At 44.2% G+C, this 27,697-nt stretch overlaps 1 protein-coding gene across 2 annotated transcripts in view; it reads right to left on the minus strand.

Moving 5' to 3' along the window:
- Positions 1-27,697, minus strand: part of RAB3C (RAB3C, member RAS oncogene family) — a 151,201-nt gene that overhangs the window by 41,284 nt on the left and 82,220 nt on the right. For both annotated transcript variants that reach the window (XM_075269785.1, XM_075269784.1), the window contains exon 3: positions 2,309-2,427. In XM_075269785.1, the coding sequence (XP_075125886.1) occupies positions 2,309-2,427 (119 nt within the window). The remainder of the gene's footprint in view (positions 1-2,308; positions 2,428-27,697) is intronic.

Consider the following 27,697-nt stretch of genomic DNA (forward strand, 5'->3'; position numbering starts at 1 on the left):
ATGCTCATTCTTCAGGCAGATTCGCCTCGCGAATCCGCCTGGAGACACTCCCTCCTCCCGGCTAGGTCCATTCATTGGGCCTAATCCAGAGCGGAGTGTGTGACTAGATGCTGGTGCACTTTCCCGGCATCGAGTCGCAGCTATCCATTTTTTGGTCCTGAAACTAAGGCGGCCTCCGCTAGCGGAAAAAAGAAGCGACATGTCCATTCTTCAGGTGTTTTCCGCCTGAAAAAATCAATGCAAGTCAATGGGAGACGGAAAAACCACTAGCGTTTTTTTGAGGTGTTTTTTTGACAAAAAAACCTCAAAAAACACCAGGCAGATTTTCTGCCTCCCATTGATTTTTTCAGGTGTAAAATGCTTCAAAAAACGTCTCAGGAATTTTCCTGAGTGGATTTTTCCTGACCAAATTCCTGACCAAAAAAACTCCATGTGAATTCAGCCTTAGAGTCCATTCACACGGAGTAATGTGCCGCGTGCCCTGGCACTTATACGGTGTGTGAGATTTTGAGTGCCGTAAAAGCTCCCATTGATTTCAAAGGGAGCCTGGATCGTATACGCCGCCTTATTTTGCGGCCATGATTTTGCGGTATAACGAGGCATATACGATCCAGGCTCCCATTGAAATCAATGGGAGCTTTTACGGCGCTCAAAATCTCACACGCCGTATACGTGCCAGGTCACGCGGCACGTTACTCCGTGTGAATGGACCCTTAGGGTAAATTCACACTGGGTTTTTTGGTCCGGAGGTTCCGGTCAAAAATAACCGGGTAGACACGACTGAATGCCGGTGCACTGCACCAGCATCCAGTCGCGCACTCCGCTCTGGATTAGGCCCAATGAATGGGCTTAGTTGGGAGGAGGGAGAGTCTCCAGGCCAAATCGCGAGGCCTCAAGATCCTGACCAAAAAAACCTGTGTGAACTTATCCTTAGGGTGAGCATTGCATCCTCTTTGCTGAATGACAAGAACAGTGTCATATAATATATAGGGCTGTGCTTGGTATTGCAGCTTTAGTCCCATTCAATTGAATTGGGAATGAGCTGCTGCTGTATCATGTGACTGATAAACGTGATAGAGCATTTTTTAAGTGACCATTTGTCTGTCCATCAAAAAAAACAGACATGTGAATACAGTCATTCACTCTGATTGTCTTTAAAAAGGCCATGTGACAACTGGTAAAAAAAATAACTGTCACAAGGCCTAAGACTAGGTCATGTGAATAAGGCCTAAAGTTTAAATTTTAAAACATACAGAATTATGATTGCAGCTCTGGAGGCCTAAAATGTAGTAGAGTTTTTACAAGGTTACCTAAGAATTTATCACTGTATCAATTATTGCATATGTCACTGTAAAATGGTCTTCAATAGTGGGTATGAGCATAAAGTGTAACTCCCAATTATTTTTTTGATTTTGTGTCAGGGTGTGTTTGGTGAATATTTTTGAAATATACTTAATTAACCTACCTAACTTCCTTTTAATAGAAAATAGGCTCTAATATTTTCCCTAGCAACCCTCTAACTGATCTGTTGCCTGGGAAAATCTGTACACGTCGATATTACCAGTATGTAGAGCTGTAGCATTTGCCAAAGGGGAAATGGTCTCTTCAAATGGCTGTATCTCTGGTTTTATACCACCTATAAAAATGGATTTGGCTTCCATATGCTGCCATCATCCTATAAAAATCACACTCCTGATTAAGTTTTTCACTAGTACATCTCCAGCTCTATAGCTAGTACTGCAATCTTTTTACAAGGTGGTATAAAACCAGAGATACATTAATTTGAAGTGACCATCCCCACTTTGGCATCTGCTACAGCTCTATATACTGCATTGAGTACAGGAGACTGGAATAGACTGTCAATGGTTTTTACAGGGTTGCTAGGGAGAAACTTAGAGTCTGTTTTCTATTAAAAGGAAGTTAGATAATGAAGTATATTACAAAAATGTTCACCCCTGGCAGAATGGAAAAGAATTATAGATACACTGTAAAAGCAGCAATTTCTAGTTTCCCAAATATAGCCCATCGAATGGCAATATTACAGATGTGGCAGGCACAATACTGTCATTTATCAGCTGCCTAATTATCTATAGTCACAAAGTGCTGCCATTGCATTGTGGTGATGTGACAAGAGGCATACAACAAACAGTGTGTTTTATCACTTGTCTCTCAGAGACCGAGCAGCGGGAAGCAATTCTGCACAAATAAAAACATGTCCCACAAGTCATTTTGGCATATGCTAGACATGTACCGTATGTCACTGAGTAATATCACAACACATTGGCTTCACGAAACAAGAAGCACTTACCAGTCCTGCACGGCATTGAACGATTCCTCATTTGTGATGTCATACATTAAGATAAATCCCATTGCGCCTCGATAATAGGCTGTGGTAATGGTGCGGTATCTCTCCTGTCCAGCTGTGTCCTGAACCAAGAAGAGGAAGAAATCATATTAACAATTTTCCCTATTTATTAAAAAATTTAAATTATATGTTATTTATTATCCGTAATTGCATGTGAGTTTCCGATACGTAGATGGTTAGCACTGCTGTCCATATCACTGGGATTTCAATCCAACCTGGTCAATATCTTCCCATACACAAAGGCCGAGAAAAGCTTTTGTGTTTACTCGGGATTGATCCCAGGACATTCTTCATATGAAGCAAAGATCAAAGCTCATGGTTTCTGTTCATTTTTGTTTTATGGTACATTTAAATTTGCCTTTTTTGTAAGAACTGTCCCTACTTTATGCCTCTGTCCTTGCTTTGCTCCTTAAAGGGGTATACCGACCTCAAGGATCCTATCTATACTGCTAGCTCATGTACATTCAAGAATTTTCCTAAATATATTGCTTTAGAAATACTGCTTTGTTTATCTGCTATGTGAAATTATTCCTCCTATTGTTTTAACATTGTTTCCTTGGTCCCTGGCCTGTATCTCTCCGTATCTAGAATTATAGGATGGGTGGCATGCCTCACTGCTCTCTGGAGGGGAGGGGAGTTGAGTTCTCTGGATTATGTTAGCTCTCAGAGATGTTATCTTCTGCTAATTGCAATTTGCTGATAAAGGATTGGACAGTGGGCCCTCTTTATGTAAACACAAAGATAACTTTGGGTTTGCTGCAAGTCTTTAGTCAGTCCTGGCAACATGTATATGCTTTTCTCTCCAAAACTGTGTAATGTAATATATATTTACTGTCCATATTATTTGATCATCATCATTATAGATTTCTAGTAATCATAATAAATAATCTCTTTTGATAAAGGCAAAGCCTATATCTACTGAGTTACTCCATAGTGTCCTGTCCATCAAACAGTCAATGCTGCCTAGCAGCGTATTTAAGAATACAGGAAGTGGGAAGAGCAGACAGCAGGCAAAGGTGGTTAGACAGTGAGATGGGATATATATCCAAAACATCCTTTTTTCATATTTGATAGATATAGATATGGATTAATAAACATAACTACATCAGATTAGACCTTAGATCACATAATATAGAAAATATTAACTGCTGGATGTCACGTTAATGAAAGTCAGAGAGCTGTGATAACAACTCCTCTATTTAGGAATGATAAGAGCGGCTTCCTGCAAGGGTTATAGTCAGGGAGTTCCTCTTTGATAAGGAACGTTTTAAGTTCCCATATCATCTCTGTGATCAGCAAAATTTAACTCTTTATAGTGATCACAGTGAAGTGAAAATAACTTGTAAACTAGATTGTGCCCCCTCCGTCAGCCCCTTCCTTCACCTTCTTCCACAAGCTGTATAATGCTAGCAGGGATCATCTGTAGTGATAACCAAACCAGTTCACAGTCTTGTCCTATACTAATCATTCTGTGTCCTGAAAAAAAACATGGTAAAATAGTTGCGATATGCAAAGCCACTAAAAAGATATTGCTGTGTTAAACAATAGATACCAAAAGTGACAAAGTTGGCCTTAGCACTGGGGCATCAATGACTCTTGGTCCGGAAATGGTTAAGTCCCTGTAGGTCTGTATTGAGATATTTGTGAACTAATATTTTAATAAAAACCGATTCAAACATATAAATCTGCAAACACATTTTTTAAATTTCACCCAGTAAACTTTAAGTATCCCTAAACCAATTCCCTAATTTTTTTATGGGTCAGTTTTGTATTTATGGACACATTAGCTGTGAGTCCAAGCAGGGAACGGCAAGAAGGACAGCAATCGATATAGACAATACATGCTCAAAATAATACTACCATATAACATCCACATACCGCTACCCCACTTACCAATGCCACTGTAACATCTTATTCATCTCATATCTGTGTGTACTATAGGATTTTATAAATGTCCAGCTGCGGAGAGGACAATGTCCTTTGGCACAGTTCACTTTGCAGTCACAGAAGCCGCAGTAATGTTGTCTATCAGTTTTACAGCGTACACTAAGAGTTCACAGTCACTACAGTGATGCACGTTGTGCGATACATTTGGCACGTCTTGCTTTTATGACAACAATTTGGCACCATTTAGGACCTGAAAAAACCACAACCCTTTTTTCTAGAAGCTCTTGGAAAGTGTCCAACGGGGCCAAGTTTCTTATGTTTTTGTCACAAATCAATAGAAATTTGCGTAATCTACTTTGTGTCAAAAAGAAGGCTAAAGCCTCATAGTGCGGAAATGCAGCATTGCCCAGAGACTGTAAAAATTGCCGCATTTCCATCATGGCCAAATCGCGGCATTTACGCCACGTGGGGCCCCAGCCTTAAAGGGATTTTTTGGCTAAATACTTGATGACTTATTCTTAGTCTATATGCACATGATTTTTTTTTAACCGTTTAGCTTCAATTTAATGTAATTGGGGGCTATTCAAATAGTCATAATTTTGATGGTGCATTGTAACGGACCGTCAAAATATAGGTCATGCTCTATTTTTGTCCTTTTTCATGGATCCCTCCTGCAATGTATGACAGATCTGTAAGAAATATGCAAATCTGTTCTCCAGGATGTAATTAGGAGAACAGTGCACTTTGTATGCCTCCCTCTAGAGGGCAGCATCCTTAACATCATGCATGACTCAGTTAAAAAGTCTACTATCATGATGTGGATTTAATTGCCAAATTAGTATTTCTATTCCAAAAGGAACACACTCTCCCTGATGTGTACGATTATCCCCTGACCCTGGTCTATAGTCTCTCACTCTGCCAAATCAGTATCCCTGCGCTATGCTGAGGAGGCCCAATAGACCGAAACAGCGCTGTCCATAGCTGGGAATCTGTTCCTTTTGGAATAGAAATACTAATTTGGCAATTAAATCCACATCATGATTAAAAAGACTTTTTAAATGAGTCATGCATCATGTTAAGGATGCTGCCCTCTAGAGGGCTGCGTACAGAGTGCACTGTTCTCCTAATTACATTCTGGAGAATAGATTTGCATATTTTTTACCCAGAATCCCTAGCGGAGCAGGAATGACTTGTAAGTCTCCGTACTGCCTATGTAGGCACACTCTCCCTGATGTGTACGATTATCCCCTGACCCTGATCTGTAAGAATGAGTTCTCCATGGGTGCAAAGTGGCAGTGAAGATGGATGTTTTTCATTGCCGTTTTTTTTTACTATCGGTGACGTGAATGTAGGCTTCGGATTGGTCAAGAGTCCAACACCCGAGCCCTTAGCTAATCACCTGCTTAGAAAGGCTGCTGCTAAGACCTGCAGGCTCTTCCGTACTTACCAAGAACAGTGCCACACATTTGTACAATGGCTGTGCTTGGTATTGCAGTTCATCCCATCCCATCAATTAGAAAGTCCCAGAAAAACCCTAAGATATTTGAGATAGAGGATCAAATAGACAAGTGCCATATTCAGCTCTGCTACATCTGTAGACATATAATCCAATCCCCACACAAACATAGTCATTGCTCTCGATGACATCTCTTAGGTTGCCTCACGGTTCCGGTCTGCTGCATTGAGCTCTGTATACAGTATATCTTCATAGTACTATTCCCTATTAGAGGATACCATACAGAGATATGATAAATGCGTTCTGCTAATGCAGCTCTTCTCCTGCTGGAGTGTGCGAGCATCTTCATCTTTTCTATGTTACCTGTCAATCAAGCCAAACAGCTTGTGAAGATTAAAGGCATTGATGTGACATTTACACAGTACTGTGCATGAGAACATGAGCAAACACAAAGCTCAAGAGCTATTGAGCCTTACAATGAGCTGTCTCCGAGCTCATTCTCACCGATTCTGCACTGATACCTACAATACGGTTCCATGAACGTATTTCAGGTCACACCACATAGGACAGCGACTATTTTTAACGTTTTATGACAATGTGATGATGACTTGAAATATTCTACTGAATAAAATGGTGCCTTGGTTATGTGTGAAAAAGGAAAATGATGTCTTGTAAGATGTCAGGAGGCGAAAGGTCAATTTTAACATGGCTATATTATCAGCGCAGTGCGGGGATGTTCTGTCTGAAGCAATAGACTCTGAATGGAGCAATAGGGCATATGCTCGACCGCCACCTCCTATAAAATCCGAGCTGCAGAGGGGACAGGAGACAAATGCTCCCTATTCAAGGGATTGGTGGGGGTCCCATTGCTTGGATCTCCACAGATATAGTATTTTTCACCCAGTCACTAGATACGTGATACATCGTCCTGGCCATACTCATATAATGATACTACTATATGTGAGGTTCATTTAAAGAAAAATATTATACATTATTATCGGGTCTATAGTTGTATCTCCTTATCATAGGTAGAGATGGTTGAATCGGTTCATACCGATTGACCCAAATATTCAAAATTGTTTTTGTTTTTTTTAGTCTGTAACCATGGAAACACATAGTCCTGCATAGGAGCATATTATACTGTGTGGGGCCACTGTGGAGCATATAATAATGTGTGGGGACCACTATGGGGCATATAATACTGTGCGATCAATGTTGAGCATATTATACTGTTTGGGGCCATTGTGGAGCATTATACAATGTATGGGGGCTCTGTGGGGCATATAATACTGTGTGGGGTCATTGTGGAGGATATTATACTGTGTGGGAGTCTCTGTGGAGCTTTATATAATGTGTGGGGGCACTGTGGGGCATATAATACTATATGAGGTCATTGGGGAGCATATTATACTGTGTGTGGGGTCACTGTGGAGCATATTATTCTGTGTGGGTGCCATCAGCTGTTTTCCAGAACTCACAGCTCCCAGTATTGCACCGCTCATTCACCATATTCTTGATAACCACAGATGTGGGCATTTGCACTAGGGCCCACAAGACTCTGGTTATATATATATATATATATATATATATATATATATATATATATATATATATATATATATACAGTCCTATGAAAAAGTTTGGGCACCCCTATTAATCTTGTTAGAGTAATCTTATAGTTAGCTTGCTTGAGCTCAACAGTAGTGACTCCATTTTAGATCATATGTTACCTCTATATGAACTTTTGTACTCTTAGTAGATGAGCAAAACAAGTTGTTGTTCCATAACCTAATACACATATTTTATTCTTAGACATTTATCACATTTATACAGAGTTAAAGGATGTGTGGTAATCAAAGACAATTGTGGAAGAGGTCAGGTCCGGAAATACCCTGATTCTGCATCCCTTTCTCTTAGAAATCGTATGAAATCATATCCATAAGTATATCATGAGCCAGGATTATGCCATTATTATGATGAATTGGTTTATTGTATCTGAATGCTATAAAATAAACGGTCTCTGGGCGGAACTTTGCAGAGCTCTGTCCGGACACACAGAAGTATAACTTGTGTATCTGTCTGTAATGTCTGACTGTGCAATCTACCTGGTCGGTCCTGGGGTAAGATACCTGACAACCATGACAACTCTAACAATCTTAATCATTTTTAGTTCTAAATATTTTGGTATTTGCAACAGCCATTTTAGTTTGATATATCTAATAACTGATGGACACAGTAATATTTCAGGATTGAAATGAGGTTTATTGTACTAACAGAAAATGTGCAATATGCATTAAACCAAAATTTGACCGGTGCAAAAGTATGGGCACCTCAACAGAAAAGTGACTTTAATATTTAGTACATCCTCCTTTTGCAAAGATAACAGCCTCTAGTCGCTTCCTGTAGCTTTTAATCAGTTCCTGGATCCTGGATAAAGGTATTTTGGACAAACAATTCAAGTTCAGTTAAGTTAGATGGTCGCCGAGCATGGACAGCCCGCTTCAAATCATCCCACAGATGTTCAATGATATTCAGGTCTGGGGACTGGGATGGCCATTCCAGAACATTGTAATTGTTCCTCTGCATGAATGCCTGAGGATTTGGAGCGGTGTTTTGGATCATTGTCTTGCTGAAATATCCATCCCCGGCGTAACTTCAACTTCGTCACTGATTCTTGAACATTATTCTCAAGAATCTGCTGATACTGTGTGGAATCCATGCGACTCTCAACTTTAACAAGATTCCCGATGCCGGCATTGGCCACACAGCCCCAAAGCATGATGGAACCTCCACCAAATTTTACAGTGGGTAGCATGTGTTTTTCTTGGAATGCTGTTTCTTTTTGGACGCCATGCATAAAGCCTTTTTTTATAACCAAACAACTCAATTTTTGTTTCCAAAATGAAGCTGCCTTGTCCAAATGTGCTTTTTCATACCTCAGGCAACTCTATTTGTGGCGTACGTGCAGAAACGGCTTCTTTCTCATCACTCTCCCATACAGCTTCTATTTGTGCAAAGTGCGCTGTATAGTTGACCGATGCACAGTGACACCATCTGCAGCAAGATGATGCTGCAGCTCTTTGGAGGTGGTCTGTGGATTGTCCTTGACTGTTCTCACCATTCTTCTTCTCTGCCTTTCTGATATTTTTCTTGGCCTGCCACTTCTGGGCTTAACAAGAACTGTCCCTGTGGTCTTCCATTTCCTTACTATGTTCCTCACAGTGGAAACTGACAGGTTAAATCTCTGAGACAACTTTTTTGTATCCTTCCCCTGAACAACTATGTTGAACAATCTTTGTTTTCAGATCATTTGAGAGTTGTTTTGAGTAGCCCATGATGCCACTCTTCAGAGGAGATTCAAATAGGAGATCAACTTGCAATTGGCCACCTTAAATACCTTTTCTTATGATTGGATACATCTGGCTATGAAGTTCAAAGCTCACTGAGGTTACAAAACCAATTTTGTGCTTCAGTAAGTCAGTAAAAAGTAGTTAGGGGAATTCAAATCAATAAAATGATAAGGGTGCCCATACTTTTGCACCGGTCAAATTTTGGTTTAATGCATATTGCACATTTTCTGTTAGTACAATAAACCTCATTTCAATCCTGAAATATTACTGTGTCCATCAGTTATTAGATATATCAAACTGAAATGGCTGTTGCAAACACCAAAATATTTAGAACAAAAAATGATTAAGATTAATAGGGGTGCCCAAACTTTTTCATAGGACTGTATATTTATTTATTTATTTTTTAGTGAAAAGAGAAGCAGAGTAAGAGAGACATGGGTGGGGGATGGGTGAAGCGACTCTCAGGATAATTGGCCTGGAAGCTGCGGGTGAGAGTTATTTTGGTTGATTGTGTGAATTCTTCCCTGTGTGATTATATAAGTTGAGGTGATGACGGGGGGCTTTCAGGATCATTACGCTATTCACACTCATCTTCACAAGCTGGCTGTGCACTTTCTATTTATAGGGATATCTGACACTTGTGTTATGTATGGCACTAGAGCAGTCACTTGCAATTAACCATTTCTCTATGTAACAGCAGCTATATATCACATAAATTGTCTAATAAATTGCCTAAGGGATATATGGGATATTACCATATTCAGTTATCCTCATTTGTACCTTAGCCCTATGGGTGCAGTTTTTTTTTAGGACTAAACAAGAAGCATTTAGTTTAATTTCACATCTAAATGTATCAGAAAATTTTCTTAATATGAAATGCTTCATTGCTTTAGTAGCGCGTAGCACAGATATCAGCTTCAACATTGGGGTCATGAGTTCACATTAGTTGTCGTCCCTTGTAATTGAATGTAGTCTTTACACATGGCAGGTATACATAGGATGGGGAGGGAAAACCTGAACCCGTCCTGTTGAGCCTCAGTAACATACGCTACAAAGTTGAATAATAAAATTATTTTTTTCTACAGTTGCAGGGTCTTGTTTGGCAGTTCTATGACTATAAGCCTTTACACATGGTGTCCTATCAGTTTTCTACTGCAAATAGGCCCATCGTGGCTGTACAACATTTTATATTTGTCTCTGAGGCTGTGGGCATGTACAATACAGAGCATTCGGCCTCCCTTCCCTATCCATCATAACTACTACTGGTTTATTTACATGTAATTCTACCAGGAGTAACTGTACAATAGCACACGAAAAACCCAAGTGACTATCATATAAGACATCCAAGGACATTGAACTGCAAATACAGGGAAAACACATACTGGCATACAACTAATAAGAGCAATCTATGAGCCCAGTCAGGAAAGCTGCTTGCTGTCTGTGAATAATATGCCATCTGTAACCACACTTGCAGTCAGAAGAAGAAACAAGTACGTAGAGGACTTTTTGTATCCATTTGCATAAATTGTGTTCAGCCCACAGCACTGGAAAAACAGTTTGCAGATTGTGTAGTGAGGAAGAATAACCCCTCCCTTCTGCTTTATGAAGAGACCAGTCTGTCCTACCTCTTTCTTTTTTTAATAGTATCTATGGACAGGACTTCCCTAGTAACAGGGAGTGAACTGCAAATTAGCAGGATCTGGAATGGGAGCAGAGAGCGATTTTTTTGTTTTCGTTAATGCCATTGTGACACTTTATTTAAAACACCACCTGAACGCAGAAATAAATACAGATGAAATACAGGAGGATTGGAAAGATAATTACTTTGAAGAAAATATCATACAGTTATAAAAAAAAAAAGTAGAATCATTCCCTTTCATTATAAATAAAAATACCCCTAACACCATTTTTTTGTTAATAAAGAAATAAATGCACTTGGCTGAACCGATTGTGATCTCCGAGCTTTGTAGCAATAATAATTTACTTTATCTATAAAGAAAAGTAATTCAGGCAGGAGGCTGACTGACAGTATGAGACACACAGCAGTGATAAGGAACCAGGATATATAGTCTGAACAGGGCAGTATAGGAAGCCAAAATGGCTATTGTCATGGTAACATAAATCTCACAGGCACGGAAGCAATGGAGGGGGTGAGAGAATTGAGGATATGTTACTGCTCCTTGAGGGAGATCTAAACAGATAAATATGACCTTGGATTAAGATGGAAGTTTAGTGCTTGGTAAATGTGAGTCTTTGTAAAAAAACAAAAAAAAAACCAAACCCTTTAATCCAAGGCACCAAGATGCAGAAACACAGCATTTTTTTGTTGCATGTGGGTTTTTTTTTTTAGCCAAAGTACGTAAATTTGTAGACAATACTGAAATATTTTTTAAGCATTGATAATAAAAAAAAAACATTGCATGAAAAATTTCCTAGTGTTGATAGTTTTTTTTTTTGTTTGATAGGTTGCTAATGGATATGATCATGAATGCTGGAACTTTCTGTGGTCCTGGGCTTGTCAGACACCCACTCATAATTTCCTTATTGTAACCAGATGAGAATCATTAACAAAGCTGAACAAGGATTTCTTCCATCTCCTGACTGCAGAACAAGTTCATGAGTGAATTGTAACTGGCTTCAGACTCCCTACTCTCCAACTTCTTCTTCTTAAAACAGGGAGGAATATTGATATCTTTCATATGGCACAAAGATCACAGTTTTTTTTTCTGTATTATTCACTTTTTCTCATCCATTGTTGTTTGGCAGGCAGGAGATGGAAGGAATCCCTGCTCAATTTAGTGGAAATGGGGGCAAAAAGTGGTGGTAAAGGTTATTTTTATATGGACCTTATAGACAAGGTAACGTCTGTCAGACAGGACAACCTTTCTTGGATCTGCACCACATAGCTAGGGCATTGCAGATGTCTTTTTGAACTGACAGAGATAGAGAAAGACTGGCACAGGAAGAGAGACATATACTGACTGGGAAGTACCATTAACCAACCTCAAAGTTCCTCAAGAACTGTACTTCAACTATATGGATTAAGTTGCCTACTGTCACCTGCTCTTCATCAATAAATCGTGAGTTTTGGTTACCACTCGGTCTCCTAAGTCTCAATCCTTCATTCAATATCAAGGAAACTCCAACCACCATCAGGCTTAGGGAGGCTTACCACTAGAATATGCCCTACGGCAGAGGTGCTCACACTTTTTCAGCATGTGAGCTACTTTATAAACTGTTCAAGGCAAAATATCTACTACCCACTTCTTGTGGGCAGGGCTGGGGCGGGCCAAGGGCGTGTCTGTGGGTGGGGCTGGTCTGTGGGTGGGGCCAGGCATGTGGGCGGGTGGAGAGTGAGAGCAGGAGACAGCGGCGTTCTGTGGCTCCCCAGGGATCCCCGGTGTCTGCTTGTTCACAGCGCAGGCTGAGAGTTATCTCTGGACACTGGCAGGCGGGGCGGAGATGCCTCTCAGCCTGCGCTGTGAACAAGCAGTACCCCGGCCCCCTCCATTCCTAAGAGCGGGGAGCGCGTCATCTCTCGGAGCTGCTGCTGCCCGGCCTGCAAGTGTCCGGAGTGCTTGTTCACAGGGCAGGCTGAGAGTCGATTCTCCGCCTGTACTGTGAACAAGCAGACACCGGGGATCCCTGGCTGCATCCCGCGATCGACCCAAACGTCCTTTGCGATCGACCGGTAGATCGCGATCGACGTATTGGGCACCCCTGCCCTAGGGGAATGGTAAGAGCCACCAACATAGAGTCTGCAGGCCCCCTCTGCACTGCACCAGCCCAGTGGAGTGACAGATCTTTGCCAACATTACCACAGCTACTACTACTCCCTACCTCCTGGCCTTCTTCTATTGGAAAGTGCCAAATAAATACCACAATTCTGTCCATAGGAGATTCAGTTAAATATCAAGTGTGGCACCACAGGCAGCAGCATTATCCTCCTTTCATCCACTTCCACCCTCTTGGCTTTGGTGCTCCTGTCAGTATTCACCCTAAGGAGGGCACTCATGAAAGGTAAGAATGCTCAGCCTAGAGTGAAGTCAAGACGACTATACCGACCTACAGGCTATCGCAATTTTTGTAAGAGGGAGCAAGTGGCCTGTGCACTTTGATGGGTCAAAGCAAGAGTAGCAAGTGCTGCCACATATATGTGCGTAAGGTTGTTCTGATGACCCATGGCTTGTCCCAAATATAGACTATCAATTCCTGGAAAGCCCCTTTAATATAATGGCCACAATATATCAACCAATAAGAGATAAGTCAGGATTTCAGCCATATGAAGATTAGCAGCACTCTGCTACATAATAAATAAACATCCTATCATATTGAAATGACTTTCCATGAAATAGATCTCTAAATACCAGTAGATATCGATCAGATAATGAATTTGGACATAAATGTCTAATGAAATCTGTCAACTGAGGCCCTTAAGAAAATGATGACTGCACCCTGTGCGTAGACAGGAATGATTCTGGCATCCTCCGTTAATTAATTACAATCATAACTACAAGAATAAGAAGATTTTCTAATTAGACATCGTACTGACGAGAGGACCTCAGGCAAAAACTGCTAAATAATCTTTATGGATATTACCTTAGTAAAAAGTAGATAATTAATCCCAAAATGGAGTCTGAGCTTGATGTGTCAGGTACACAACGGCCTCCCTTTGGAATTCATTTTATCTAAACTTAATCATCTGGGGCCATAAGATCTATGAGAACAGTGGTACAGATGTTAGGTACGCCTAAGAAATGGTGCCCCTCTCACCAATGGATTTGCCGTATATTACAGCAGAATCAAATTTAAGTGAATAAATTGGGTTGCAATACCAGATACAACCCTTATACAACTATGGTGCTGTTTGTACAAGACAAAAAGTGGAACATTTTTGGGCACCAGTGCACCTTGACGGTGTACAGTCATACACTTTGAGGGGGTTCAATGGTGAGCAACAGAATTGGATGGATTACAGTACCCAGACAGATTATGGTGCTGTACATTATTATATTAATTCCATGCTGCTGCACATTATTATATTAATTCCATGGTGCTGTATATTATTATATTAATTCCATGGTGCTGTACATTATTATATTAATTCCATGCTGCTGCACATTATTATATTAATTCCATGGTGCTGTACATTATATTAATTTCATGGTGATGTACATGATTATATTACTCTCATGGGGCTGTACAGTATTATATTAATTCCATGGTGCTGTACATTATCATATTAATTCCATGGTGCTGTATATTATTATATTAATTCCATGGTGCTGTATATTATTATATTAATTCCATGGTGCTGTACATTATTATATTAATTTCATGGTGATGTACATTATATTAATTTCATGGTGATGTATATTATTATATTAAGCTCATGGGGCTGTGCAGTATTATATTAATTCCATGGTGCTGTATATTATGATATTAAATCCATGGTGCTGTACATTATTATATTAATCCCATGGTGCTGTACAGTATTATATTAATTCCATGGTGCTGTACAGTATTATATTAATTCCATGGTGCTGTACAGTATTATATTAATTCCATGGTGTTGTACATTATTATATTAATTCCATGGCGCTGTACAGTATTATATTAATTCCATGGTGCTGTACATTATTATATTAATTCCATGATGCTTTATATTTGAGAGTTTACATACAATACACAAAATATACAAACAAATATAATACTAACAGTGACCAACTGGCACAGTGGGGTAGGGGCAGCGCCGCACCTCCCATGAGGCGACCTGAAGCGACCGCTTCAGGCGGCGCTATGCCAGGGCCTCAGGGAGGGCGGCATTTTTGGTTACCTAAGCCAATCTAGGACAAGCCGTCCTGGACTGGCTTAGCACCGAGTGGTGGTTTGGGGAGGCCACTGGAGCAACGCTGCTCCAGCAGCCTCCGCTCACGCACAGGCAGAGAGCAGGTCGTCTCCGTGCCTGCTCTCTGCCAGAGAACGGCGCTAAGCCCCGCCCCCTGCACTTCGTCACGCCCCCTCCGCTCCTCCTCCCGGCGGGGGGGGCTTTCTGTAGTTCGCCTCGGGCCGTGAAAGGGCAGGTTCGCCCCTGGGTAGGGGGCCCTTCCTGCAATGGCTTACAGTCTATGAGGGGAGAGGGATAGAGACAGAAGGTGAGGGGAGAGACTGTACAGATGGTGGTGTGGTGATAGTGTTATTGGAGGTTGTAGGCCTTCCTGAATAGCTGAGTCTTCAGGGCCTTCTTGAAGCCTGTGATTGTGGGGGTCAGTCTTATGTGTCTTGGTAAAATCATATTTATTTAGTTTACAAAAGATGATTGATCTAATGTATAAATATAAACATAATACATAGATCTCTGCCAGGATCAATATATCCAGAACTTTATCTCTAACAAGAGGTCATCTTCTATGTCAATAGGAAAGAAGGTTTCTACTGGAGATCTAGTGGATTCGACCACCCATTTTGTTTCAGGCCAAACTTGTCTGGCACTAACCGGAAGTGATATTATACTCTGAGGTCTGTTCCAGAAACTGGAATAGAGTCCAGGAGAGGTGAGGCAAGGTGAATATAAGTGGTTGCATTTTGCGGCACCACCTTTGGGCCTCCACTTCTTATACTTTGGAGTAAGAAGAGACCCTAGAGTATAATAACATTTCTTGGGTAATGAACTCAATTTCAGGTTGAGCCCAAAATTTTTGGGAAACCAAGGTCGAATCTGCACGTCTGCATATCTAGCTGATCTGCAGTACCAGCTCTGGCCACTGCACAGAGAATGGAGCTGTCTGCTTCCTGCTCCATTCTCTGTGCATCAGTTACTGAAAACAGCTGATCAGTGGGGGTGCCAGACTCCAACTGATCTGAACTAGCCGTAGAATAAGGATATTTTTACTCCTTTCAAGTAACTTTGAAGAAATATACACTTCTACAACTATTTTTTCCATTGTAACTAGAATAATTAATCGTTCGGGGTTCTTTTGTTGCTACTTTTTTCACGAAAAACCTCTTTATATATTCTAAATTCTTAATGAAATAAAATAATACATTAAGACCGTCATCATCGGCTGAAGGTTGTGTAACGTTTCTTACGGTTTTATTACACATGTACAGACATGGTAAAGGTCAATGTAATTGTTACGTTTTCTTTCTATTCTAGGAACATAATCTGTAATTTTCAGCCAAGTGTTTTGAAGAGACATCGGCAACAAAAGGATAAACTCCGAGTCTGACCTTTACCAAGTGGAATAGAAGTGTTTCTATGGCAACAACACAAGAAAGTTCCCACAATGCTCTTCTCTATTCCAGTAATGACACCATAAAACATGATTTGCCAATCAGTTATCACATAGGATTATTACTAAAAATAAGTCTATGCAATGTTACCCTCCCCCGCTACAGGATTCGGACCAAGTAATACAAAAGACGACAAAGAAAAGTAATAAAAGTAACTAAAAATGGTCAAATGGACGTCCGATACTTAGAATGGATTTATGAAAACCGTGGCGCCAGGTGGTGAAAAGTTGTATATTTTGGCGCAAATGGCATTTATGCAAAAAAAGTGACCTCCATCATTTTGATGCTACTACTATTATAAAAAGTGGGAAGATTGAGGCAGAAAATGGCCCTATTAGATCTGTGAGGATCCGATGCCCAGGACCCCCGCAGATCAGCTACTTAGGAATTGTGTGAGTTTTGGTAATGTTTACATGCCAGAAGCTGTGTTGCTCACTTACAAGAGTAAGGCTGGGTTCACACGATATCTTTTGGCACGTAATGTGGCACATAGACGCCGCAGGAGCTTTTGCGGGCCGTATACGCTCCCATTGATTTCAATGGGAGCCGGGACCGTATACGCGGCGCTATTTTGCGGCGTCTACGTGCCACATTACTTGCCAAAAGACATTGTGTGAACCCAGCCTAAGGGTATGTTCACACAGAGTTCTTTTGCAGATGGATTTTGATGCAGAATCCACCTCAAAATTCACCTGCAAAAACTCCTCCCATTCATTTCAATGGGAGTCCCTCGTAGTTTTTTGGGGGTTTTTTCCGATAACGATTTTTTCCAGCTAGCGGGAAAAAAAATGCGATGGGGCCACACGGTGGCTCAGTGTTTGTACTGCAGCCTTGCAGTACTGGAGTCCTGGTGTTCAAATCCCGCAAAGGGCAAAAAACCATCTGTAAGGAGTTTGTATGTTCTCGTGTTTGCATGGATTTCCATCCCATATTCCAAAGACAGGGGGAAAAAAAAAGTACATTGTGAGCTCTATGTGGGGCTCGCAATCCACAAAAAAAAAAAAAGCGACATGCCCTATCTTCACGCGGATTTTGTGATTCGAGATTCCCTTCTGTTAGGCCCATTCATCTGGGCCTAATCAGGAGCGGGATGTCACAACGGATTGCCAATGCACTGCATTGGCATACCTCCCAACTTTTGAAGAACCGAAAGAGGGACAAAATGTGCGGCGCGCATAGCGCGCCGCGGCAAACTTACCCCCGCCCACTTTTGTGTTGACTCCACCCACTCGTTAATTTTTCATGTGCCCGCACACAGTATAATCCTCCTACAGTCACCCGTAAATTATATGTCCCCCCTCTATCTCTCCCCCAGTTTCATATACACCCTTCATCTGCCCCCAGTTTCATGTCCCTCTTCCATCTCTGCCCCCAGATTCATGTCCCTCTATCTCTGCCCCCAGATTCATGTCCTCTCCATCTCTGCCCCCAGATTCATGTCCTCTCCATCTCTGCCCCCAGATTCATGTCCCTCCATCTCTGCCCCCAGATTCATGTCCCACATCTCTGCCCCCAGATTCATGTCCCCCATCTCTGCCCCCAAATTCATGTCCCCCATCTCTGCCCCCAGATTCATGTTCCCACATCTCTGTCCCCAGATTCATGTCCCCCATCTCTGCCCCCAGATTCATGTCCCTCCATCTCTGCCCCCAGTTTCATGTCCACTCCATCTCTGCCCCCAGATTCATGTCCCTCCATATCTGTCCCCAGATTCATGTCCCCACATCTCTGCCCCCAGATTCATGTCCCACATCTCTGCCCCCAGATTCCTGTCCCTCCATCTCTGCCCCCAGATTCATGTCCCTCCATCTCTGCCCCAGATTCATGTCCCCACATCTCTGCCCCCAGATTCATGTCCCCCATCTCTGCCCCCAGATTCATGTCCCTCCATCTCTGCCCCCAGTTTCATGTCCTCTCCATCTCTGCCCCCAGATTCATGTCCCCACATCTCTGCCCCCAGATTCATGTCCCCACATCTCTGCCCCCAGATTCATGTCCCACATCTCTGCCCCAGATTCATGTCCCTCCATCTCTGCCCCCAAATTCATGTCCTCTCCATCTCTGCCCCCAGATTCATGTCCTCCATCTCTGCCCCCAGTTTCATGTCCACTCCATCTCTGCCCCCAGATTCATGTCCCTCCATCTCTGCCCCCAGATTCATGTCCCCACATCTCTGCCCCCAGTTTCATGTCCACTCCATCTCTGCCCCCAGATTCATGTCCCTCCATATCTGTCCCCAGATTCATGTCCCCACATCTCTGCCCCCAGATTCATGTCCCTCCATCTCTGCCCCCAGATTCCTGTCCCTCCATCTCTGCCCCCAGATTCATGTCCCTCCATCTCTGCCCCCAGATTCATGTCCTCTCCATCTCTGCCCCCAGATTCATGTCCCCACATCTCTGCCCCCAGATTCATGTCCCCCATCTCTGCCCCCAGATTCATGTCCCTCCATCTCTGCCCCCAGTTTCATGTCCTCTCCATCTCTGCCCCCAGATTCATGTCCCCACATCTCTGCCCCCAGATTCATGTCCCACATCTCTGCCCCAGATTCATGTCCCTCCATCTCTGCCCCCAAATTCATGTCCTCTCCATCTCTGCCCCCAGATTCATGTCCCCCATCTCTGCCCCCAGTTTCATGTCCGCTCCATCTCTGCCCCCAGATTCATGTCCCTCCATCTCTGCCCCCAGATTCATGTCCCCACATCTCTGCCCCCAGTTTCATGTCCACTCCATCTCTGCCCCCAGATTCATGTCCCTCCATATCTGCCCCCAGATTCCTGTCCCACATCTCTGCCCCCAGATTCCTGTCCCTCCATCTCTGCCCCCAGATTCATGTCCCTCCATCTCTGCCCCCAGATTCATGTCCCCACATCTCTGCCCCCAGATTCATGTCCCCCATCTCTGCCCCCAGATTCATGTCCCTCCATCTCTGCCCCCAGTTTCATGTCCTCTCCATCTCTGCCCCCAGATTCATGTCCCCACATCTCTGCCCCCAGATTCATGTCCCCACATCTCTGCCCCCAGATTCATGTCCCACATCTCTGCCCCAGATTCATGTCCCTCCATCTCTGCCCCCAGATTCATGTCCTCTCCATCTCTGCCCCCAGATTCATGTCCTCCATCTCTGCCCCCAGTTTCATGTCCACTCCATCTCTGCCCCCAGATTCATGTCCCTCCATCTCTGCCCCCAGATTCATGTCCCCACATCTCTGCCCCCAGTTTCATGTCCATTCCATCTCTGCCCCCAGATTCATGTCCATCCATATCTGTCCCCAGAGTCATGTCCCCACATCTCTGCCCCCAGATTCCTGTCCCTCCATCTCTGCCCCCAGATTCATGTCCCTCCATCTCTGCCCCCAGATTCATGTCCTCTCCATCTCTGCCCCCAGATTCATGTCCCCACATCTCTGCCCCCAGATTCATGTCCCCCATCTCTGCCCCCAGATTCATGTCCCTCCATCTCTGCCCCCAGTTTCATGTCCTCTCCATCTCTGCCCCCAGATTCATGTCCCCACATCTCTGCCCCCAGATTCATGTCCCACATCTCTGCCCCAGATTCATGTCCCTCCATCTCTGCCCCCAAATTCATGTCCTCTCCATCTCTGCCGCCAGATTCATGTCCCCCATCTCTGCCCCCAGTTTCATGTCCACTCCATCTCTGCCCCCAGATTCATGTCCCTCCATCTCTGCCCCCAGATTCATGTCCCCACATCTCTGCCCCCAGTTTCATGTCCACTCCATCTCTGCCCCCAGATTCATGTCCCTCCATATCTGCCCCCAGATTCCTGTCCCACATCTCTGCCCCCAGATTCCTGTCCCTCCATCTCTGCCCCCAGATTCCTGTCCCTCCATCTCTGCCCCCAGATTCCTGTCCCTCCATCTCTGCCCCCAGATTCATGTCCCTCCATCTCTGCCCCCAGATTCATGTCCCCACATCTCTGCCCCCAGATTCATGTCCCCCATCTCTGCCCCCAGATTCATGTCCCTCCATCTCTGCCCCCAAATTCATGTCCTCTCCATCTCTGCCCCCAGATTCATGTCCCCCATCTCTGCCCCCAGTTTCATGTCCACTCCATCTCTGCCCCCAGATTCATGTCCCTCCATCTCTGCCCCCAGATTCATGTCCCCACATCTCTGCCCCCAGTTTCATGTCCACTCCATCTCTGCCCCCAGATTCATGTCCCTCCATATCTGCCCCCAGATTCCTGTCCCACATCTCTGCCCCCAGATTCCTGTCCCTCCATCTCTGCCCCCAGATTCATGTCCCTCCATCTCTGCCCCCAGATTCATGTCCTCTCCATCTCTGCCCCCAGATTCATGTACCCACATCTCTGCCCCCAGTTTCATGTCCACTCCATCTCTGCCCCCAGATTCATGTCCCTCCATATCTGCCCCCAGATTCATGTCCCTCCATATCTGCCCCCAGATTCCTGTCCCACATCTCTGCCCCCAGATTCCTGTCCCTCCATCTCTGCCCCCAGATTCATGTCCCTCCATCTCTGCCCCCAGATTCATGTCCTCTCCATCTCTGCCCCCAGATTCATGTCCCCACATCTCTGCCCCCAGATTCATGTCCCCCATCTCTGCCCCCAGATTCATGTCCCTCCATCTCTGCCCCCAGTTTCATGTCCTCTCCATCTCTGCCCCCAGATTCATGTCCCCTCCATCTCTGCCCCCAGATTCATGTCCCACATCTCTGCCCCAGATTCATGTCCCTCCATCTCTGCCCCCAAATTCATGTCCTCTCCATCTCTGCCCCCAGATTCATGTCCCCCATCTCTGCCCCCAGTTTCATGTCCACTCCATCTCTGCCCCCAGATTCATGTCCCTCCATCTCTGCCCCCAGATTCATGTCCCCACATCTCTGCCCCCAGTTTCATGTCCACTCCATCTCTGCCCCCAGATTCATGTCCCTCCATATCTGCCCCCAGATTCATGTCCCCACATCTCTGCCCCCAGATTCCTGTCCCTCCATCTCTGCCCCCAGATTCATGTCCCCCATCTCTGCCCCCAGATTCCTGTCCCACATCTCTGCCCCCAGATTCCTGTCCCTCCATCTCTGCCCCCAGATTCATGTCCCTCCATCTCTGCCCCCAGATTCATGTCCTCTCCATCTCTGCCCCCAGATTCATGTACCCACATCTCTGCCCCCAGTTTCATGTCCACTCCATCTCTGCCCCCAGATTCATGTCCCTCCATATCTGCCCCCAGATTCCTGTCCCACATCTCTGCCCCCAGATTCCTGTCCCTCCATCTCTGCCCCCAGATTCATGTCCCTCCATCTCTGCCCCCAGATTCATGTCCTCTCCATCTCTGCCCCCAGATTCATGTCCCCACATCTCTGCCCCCAGATTCATGTCCCCCATCTCTGCCCCCAGATTCATGTCCCTCCATCTCTGCCCCCAGTTTCATGTCCTCTCCATCTCTGCCCCCAGATTCATGTCCCCTCCATCTCTGCCCCCAGATTCATGTCCCACATCTCTGCCCCAGATTCATGTCCCTCCATCTCTGCCCCCAAATTCATGTCCTCTCCATCTCTGCCCCCAGATTCATGTCCCCCATCTCTGCCCCCAGTTTCATGTCCACTCCATCTCTGCCCCCAGATTCATGTCCCTCCATCTCTGCCCCCAGATTCATGTCCCCACATCTCTGCCCCCAGTTTCATGTCCACTCCATCTCTGCCCCCAGATTCATGTCCCTCCATATCTGCCCCCAGATTCATGTCCCCACATCTCTGCCCCCAGATTCCTGTCCCTCCATCTCTGCCCCCAGATTCATGTCCCCCATCTCTGCCCCCAGATTCATGTCCTCTCCATCTCTGCCCCCAGTGTCATGCTGTCCTCTCCTTCATCTGCCCCCAGATTCACGTTCCACCTCCACATTAAACTTACCTTCTCCTCCGCTCCCTCGCCGCTCTCTGCCCGCCTCTCTCGCTGACACATGCGGCTGAAGGAAGGAGCTGACACAGGTCAGCTCCTCGCTTCGCCGCTGCCGCCGGCTCCTGGCTTGTACATCGCGTCAGCGTGTCAGCGAGAGAGAGACGCAGCGGCGAAGCGAGCACGCGAGCAGCTTCAGCCGCATGTGTCAGGGAGAGAGGCGGCCAGCGGCAAAGCGAGGAGCTGACCTGTGTCAGCTCCTTCCTTCAGCCGCATATGTGTTCAACTCAGATGACGCAGATCTGAGTTGAAATCGGGACATACCTCCCTCCAACCGGGACCGCGGGACATGTCACCCAAATCGGGACTGTCCCGCGGAAATCGGGACGGTTGGGCAGTATGCATTGGTATCCCGTCGCGTCTAGCGACGCGGAAAAGGGTTAGTTCACACGGTGGTAACCTTTTCCGCCGTTTGAACTAACCCTTTCAGTGGCTTTAAATACTGCAGCCCTGCAACAAGAAATCTATGGCGCAGCGCTGCAGTACCTAAAACTGCCACTACACATCGCATGGCGAATGATGAATTGCGGCTCTTGGCATGTAAACAATACCAGTGGCTGTGCGGCTGATCTGAGAGGTCCCGGATGTCAGACCCCTGCAGATCTAATAATAAGGGCCATTCATCAAAATTATAAACTGGATAACCCCTTTAATAATTCTGGCACATTATGTGTCAGCAGGGAAAAGGTTAAACCCAATCTATCAAATATTGGTCTTAATAATTCAAAAACTCTCAGTATAGTTGATCCTGCAGTCACTCATTACAATTTTCCATCCTCCCTTCTACGGTCTGTATGAGAGCAAGGGCAGGGGACTTAAAGTCTTACTTAAAGGGGATTTGTCACCAGATTCCACGTCAACCCGAATCCGGGGCAGATTCCACCCAGAATCCGCCTGCCATTGTTTTTCAATGAGAAACAGAGATTGCAGCAGGACATGGAAAAAAGAAGAGTCCTGCTCAATTTTGCTGCAGAGTCCATGGCTCGAAACGTCCTGCTGATTAGACCCTGCATAAGCATCCAGTCGCGGTTGATCCATGTCAACCCAAATCTGGGGCAGATTCCACCTGGACAAGTGTCCCATTGTTTTCAATGGGAGGCAGAGATCGTAGCAGGAAGTGGAATAAAGAAGCATCCTGCACGATTTTGCTGCTGAGTCCGTCGGTCGAAACACCCTGCTGATTAGACCCTGCAACTGGATCCGGTCACGGCCGGTCATGGGCAAAAGTTGAATTCCTCTTCATTTTCCACCTTGTGAACATACCCTAATGGGGGCTTAACTCCGTATAAAGGAGCCATCGTCTGACTGCGGTTCTCCCCACCCCGTGCTAATAGGTCTATGGTTTGGATTATTTTGCCTACGCCCTGATACAATGATCCCTCACAAGCATGAACACAGCGGCAATGAGTGTATGATGATGGAGCGGAAAAGACAGCAAGATTCTAGTAATCCATTTTCTGTGGCTAGATGAAGTAAAAGTGTCCATTAAACTGATTGATAGGCTTTATAATGTCTTTTTGTTGCATAAAGGAGGATGAAACGCTGGACCGTTCTGAAGGAATATATATATACTGTATATAAGTGTCCAGCAGAAATACTGCACAGTTTGGTATTTTTTGCAGTTAGTAACTATAGCAGCAAATCATATAGTAAGTACAGAGCCGGGACGTAGAGAGGACCTGCTAAAATTATACAGACAGAATAGCAGTTACTGTACATGGTGTTGTATTTGCAGATTTTAGACTCAATATACTAAATACATATAGAAAACACGTTACTTTATAGGCTTTACGTAATACAGTAATATAATTGTTATAATAATAATAAATTTTATTTATATAGCGCCAACATATTCCGCAGCGCTGTACAATTTGTAGGGTTCAAATACAGACAGAAAGATGCATTACAAAGAAAATCATTTCACACAATGGGACCGAGGGCCCTGCTCGCAAGAGCTTACAATCTATGAGGTGGGGGGGGGGGGGGGTGACACAAGAGGTAGCAGGGGCGGTATTGCTTATGCAGAGGTCAGACACTTTTGTAATAGAGGTGACTGTCATTACATAAACATAAGACTGTATGAGCCTTCAACATAATTGTTATTATTGTTCTCATGCCATAGCAATGTAGTATTAACGGCAAAGCTGACCCACCAGAGTGCGGCTTCTATCAGATCACATTTCACTTTCAGTCTAACGTATACCCTAGGAAAAAATAATTAAGCACTGTTGCCTATGGGGCAATGGACAACACTCTGTTACATTTGACATGCTAAGGCTAGGTTCAAACTTGTGCTGTGCTTTGCATTATTTGTATCCGCCATGGGACCTGAATGTCAGGGAGCCCGTCCACTAAAACAGCGGTGACCCGTGGACACCCGCGGACCCTATAGACCAGTGATGGCAAACCTTTTAGAGACTGAGTGCCCAAACTGCAACCAAAAAAACACTAATTTATCACAAAGTGCCAACACGGCAATTTAACCTTAATAATGTGCGGATCCACAATTGCACACAATTACAGACCTGCAAAATATGGTCATGTCAATGGGGCTTTATAGAGCTTTCTGCTCCACTGTGACCCCCACACAGGCCAATCTGCTCCACAGTGGCTCTTATACAGTACAATCAGCTCCACAGTGTCCCCCACACAGTATAATCTGCTGCACAGTGGTCCCCACACAGTATAATCTGTTCCACGGATGGGTGCCCAAATAGAGGGCTCTAAGTGCCACCTCTAGCACCCGTGCCATAGGTTCGCCATCACGGCTATAGCCTTTAATGGGGTCCGCTGGTTTTATACTGGAACTGGCAGAGCAAAAAAGTTCTGCATGGAGGAATTTTTGTAGCATTTGTGGCAGAGACTCTTTTACAGAGACTCCGATGCAGATGTGATCGAAGCCTCATGTGTGTGTACATGAGGGTTAACGATATTTCTGGTCATTATATGATCCTCCTTTGCATGCTATATCTTTAGTATGACATTTTCCTTGAGCTGACGGGTGGAGACTAGCTGCCATACGCTGCACATTGTAAGTACAGAAAGAATTTGTTCTATAACCAATTCTAATTCAACTAGACAAAGAATATTCACAGAATAAAGTACTTTAGTTATGATAGAAAGCTCTTATTTAGCTCCAGCGTCACACTAAACCTGTCATTCTTCCCGTATCTCCTGCCCCTCCTATTCCATAGACTTCTATAAACAGATAGCAGCATGAAACTCAATTTATCACAGGAAGACCACGCAGGAAAACAAGAGAAACATTACTCTATTATATGATATATTAAAATGTTTCTTATGATCATTCCTAATATTCATGTATACAAAGTGTGCCTATGGACTCGTGTCCTGTACCGATTGATGATGAGACCTCAAAATAACTTCCTCTAGTAGGCCCAAGGAACGCCAGTCTCACAGACGTACCGCAGCACGACTTTCTATACCATATGTGAGTATGCATGCACTTAAGCTTTCTTCAATATTAAGCAATATCTAAAAAGCAAGGCAAGTGGTGTAAAACAGATACTGGAAATACTTTATGAGTGTTGGAATATGTAATTTTCCTCAATTGTAGATTTCTCTTTCTTAAATCAAATACTTTTACATTAAAATGTCACATTTGTTAGAGTTTTACAAGTACAGTGAATTGCGTGATGTAGATAATAACCTGCGGAGCATTTAATATACCTCATTTAACAGTTATCCACTTACTATTCTGTTGGCAGCGTAACTTTCATGCAGAATTACTAGGTCAAAATATGAGAGAAATTAGAGTCGCCTTATGTAGGATCATTATTTCTGATATTTCAGGCTTTATATAGCCGCAGCTGCCCTCTCGGCACACACGGCTTCTATGTAGCACTGTTGTATTGTGTCATTAGAATAGTACGGAATATTAACCATAAGATAATCTCTTATATATATAAAAAATTAGTTTTTGTCTGTCTGTCTATCTGTCCTCTATATGCGACCAAACGACTGGACCGATCTTCACCATATTTGGCACACAGATGCATCAGGTGTCCAGGAAGGTTTTAGACAAGGCCTCAAATCTCTTGGCCATATTGTTCCTGAGATACAGGATTCCCAAAACAATGCCCTGAATTAGCAATACAAACCTGCAAGTCTTTCACTCATATTCTAACTGCCATACACAAGGTCACTCCACCTGCACAATCCAACACCAATATCCAAACTGAGATACACACATCAGAGGATTAGATATACAGCTCAGCACACAGTGTCACACATCAGGGGATTAGATACAAAGCTCAGCACACACCATCACACATCAGGGGATTAGATACACAGCTCAGCACACAGTATCACACATCAGGGGATTAGATACACAGCTCAGCACACACCATCACACATCAGGGGATTAGCTACACAGCTCAGCACACACCATCACACATCAGAGGATTAGATACAAAGGTCAGCACACAGTATCACATATCAGAGAACTAGATACACAGCTCAGCACACACATCACACATCAGAGGATTAGATATACAGCTCAGCTCACACCATCACACATCAGGGGATTAGATACACAGCTCAGGACACGCTATCACACATTAGAGGATTAGATACACAGCTCACACACACCAACAGACATCAGAACTTTACTCCAGGTTTCCATAACAACCCAGACATTTGTCAGCTTTAAAGGGTCAGGGCCCTGTAGATGACACTGTTACACAAGGTCACATTCACACTACTTTACACCAGGTATCCATAACAACCAATAGTAGGTTTTTCGCAATATCCAAACTGAGATACACATGATCAAATGACACTTATGGACACAAATACAAACGACATACAAAATAGATCAGTGTAAAACTGGGCAATTCTTATGGATCCTCCTGCTAGTATAAATATACAAATGATAGTCATGTTTAAACCCCAACAGTTACATCAAACACACACACATATAGATAGATAGATAGATAGATAGATAGATAGATAGATAGATAGATAGATAGATAGATCAGGGGTGAACCCTCCTTTTTCGCCACCCGAGGCGGACGACAGAAAGCGCCCCCGGGAGGAGGGGGCATGGTGGAGTGAAGGGGGCATCTTGAAGCAAAGGGGGCGGGGCTTAGCGGCGTTCACAGGCAGAAAGCAGGCAGGGAGAGGACCTGCTCTCTGCCTGAGCGTGAGGGGAGGCTGCTGGAGCAGCGCTGCTCCAGTGGCCTCCCCAATCCACCGCTTGGTGCTAAGCCAGTCCTGGACAGCTTGTTCTGGACTGGCTTAGGTAAGCAAAAATGCCGCCCTCCCTGGGGCCCTGGCATAGCGCCGCCTGAAGCGGTCACTTCAGGTCGCCTCATGGGAGGTGCGGTGCTGAGATAGATAGATAGATAGAAAGAGAGAGAAAGAGAGATAGATAGATAGATAGATAGAT

The sequence above is a fragment of the Leptodactylus fuscus genome, chromosome 1, assembly GCF_031893055.1.
Source record: "Leptodactylus fuscus isolate aLepFus1 chromosome 1, aLepFus1.hap2, whole genome shotgun sequence".
Classification (NCBI taxonomy): Eukaryota; Metazoa; Chordata; class Amphibia; order Anura; family Leptodactylidae; genus Leptodactylus; species Leptodactylus fuscus.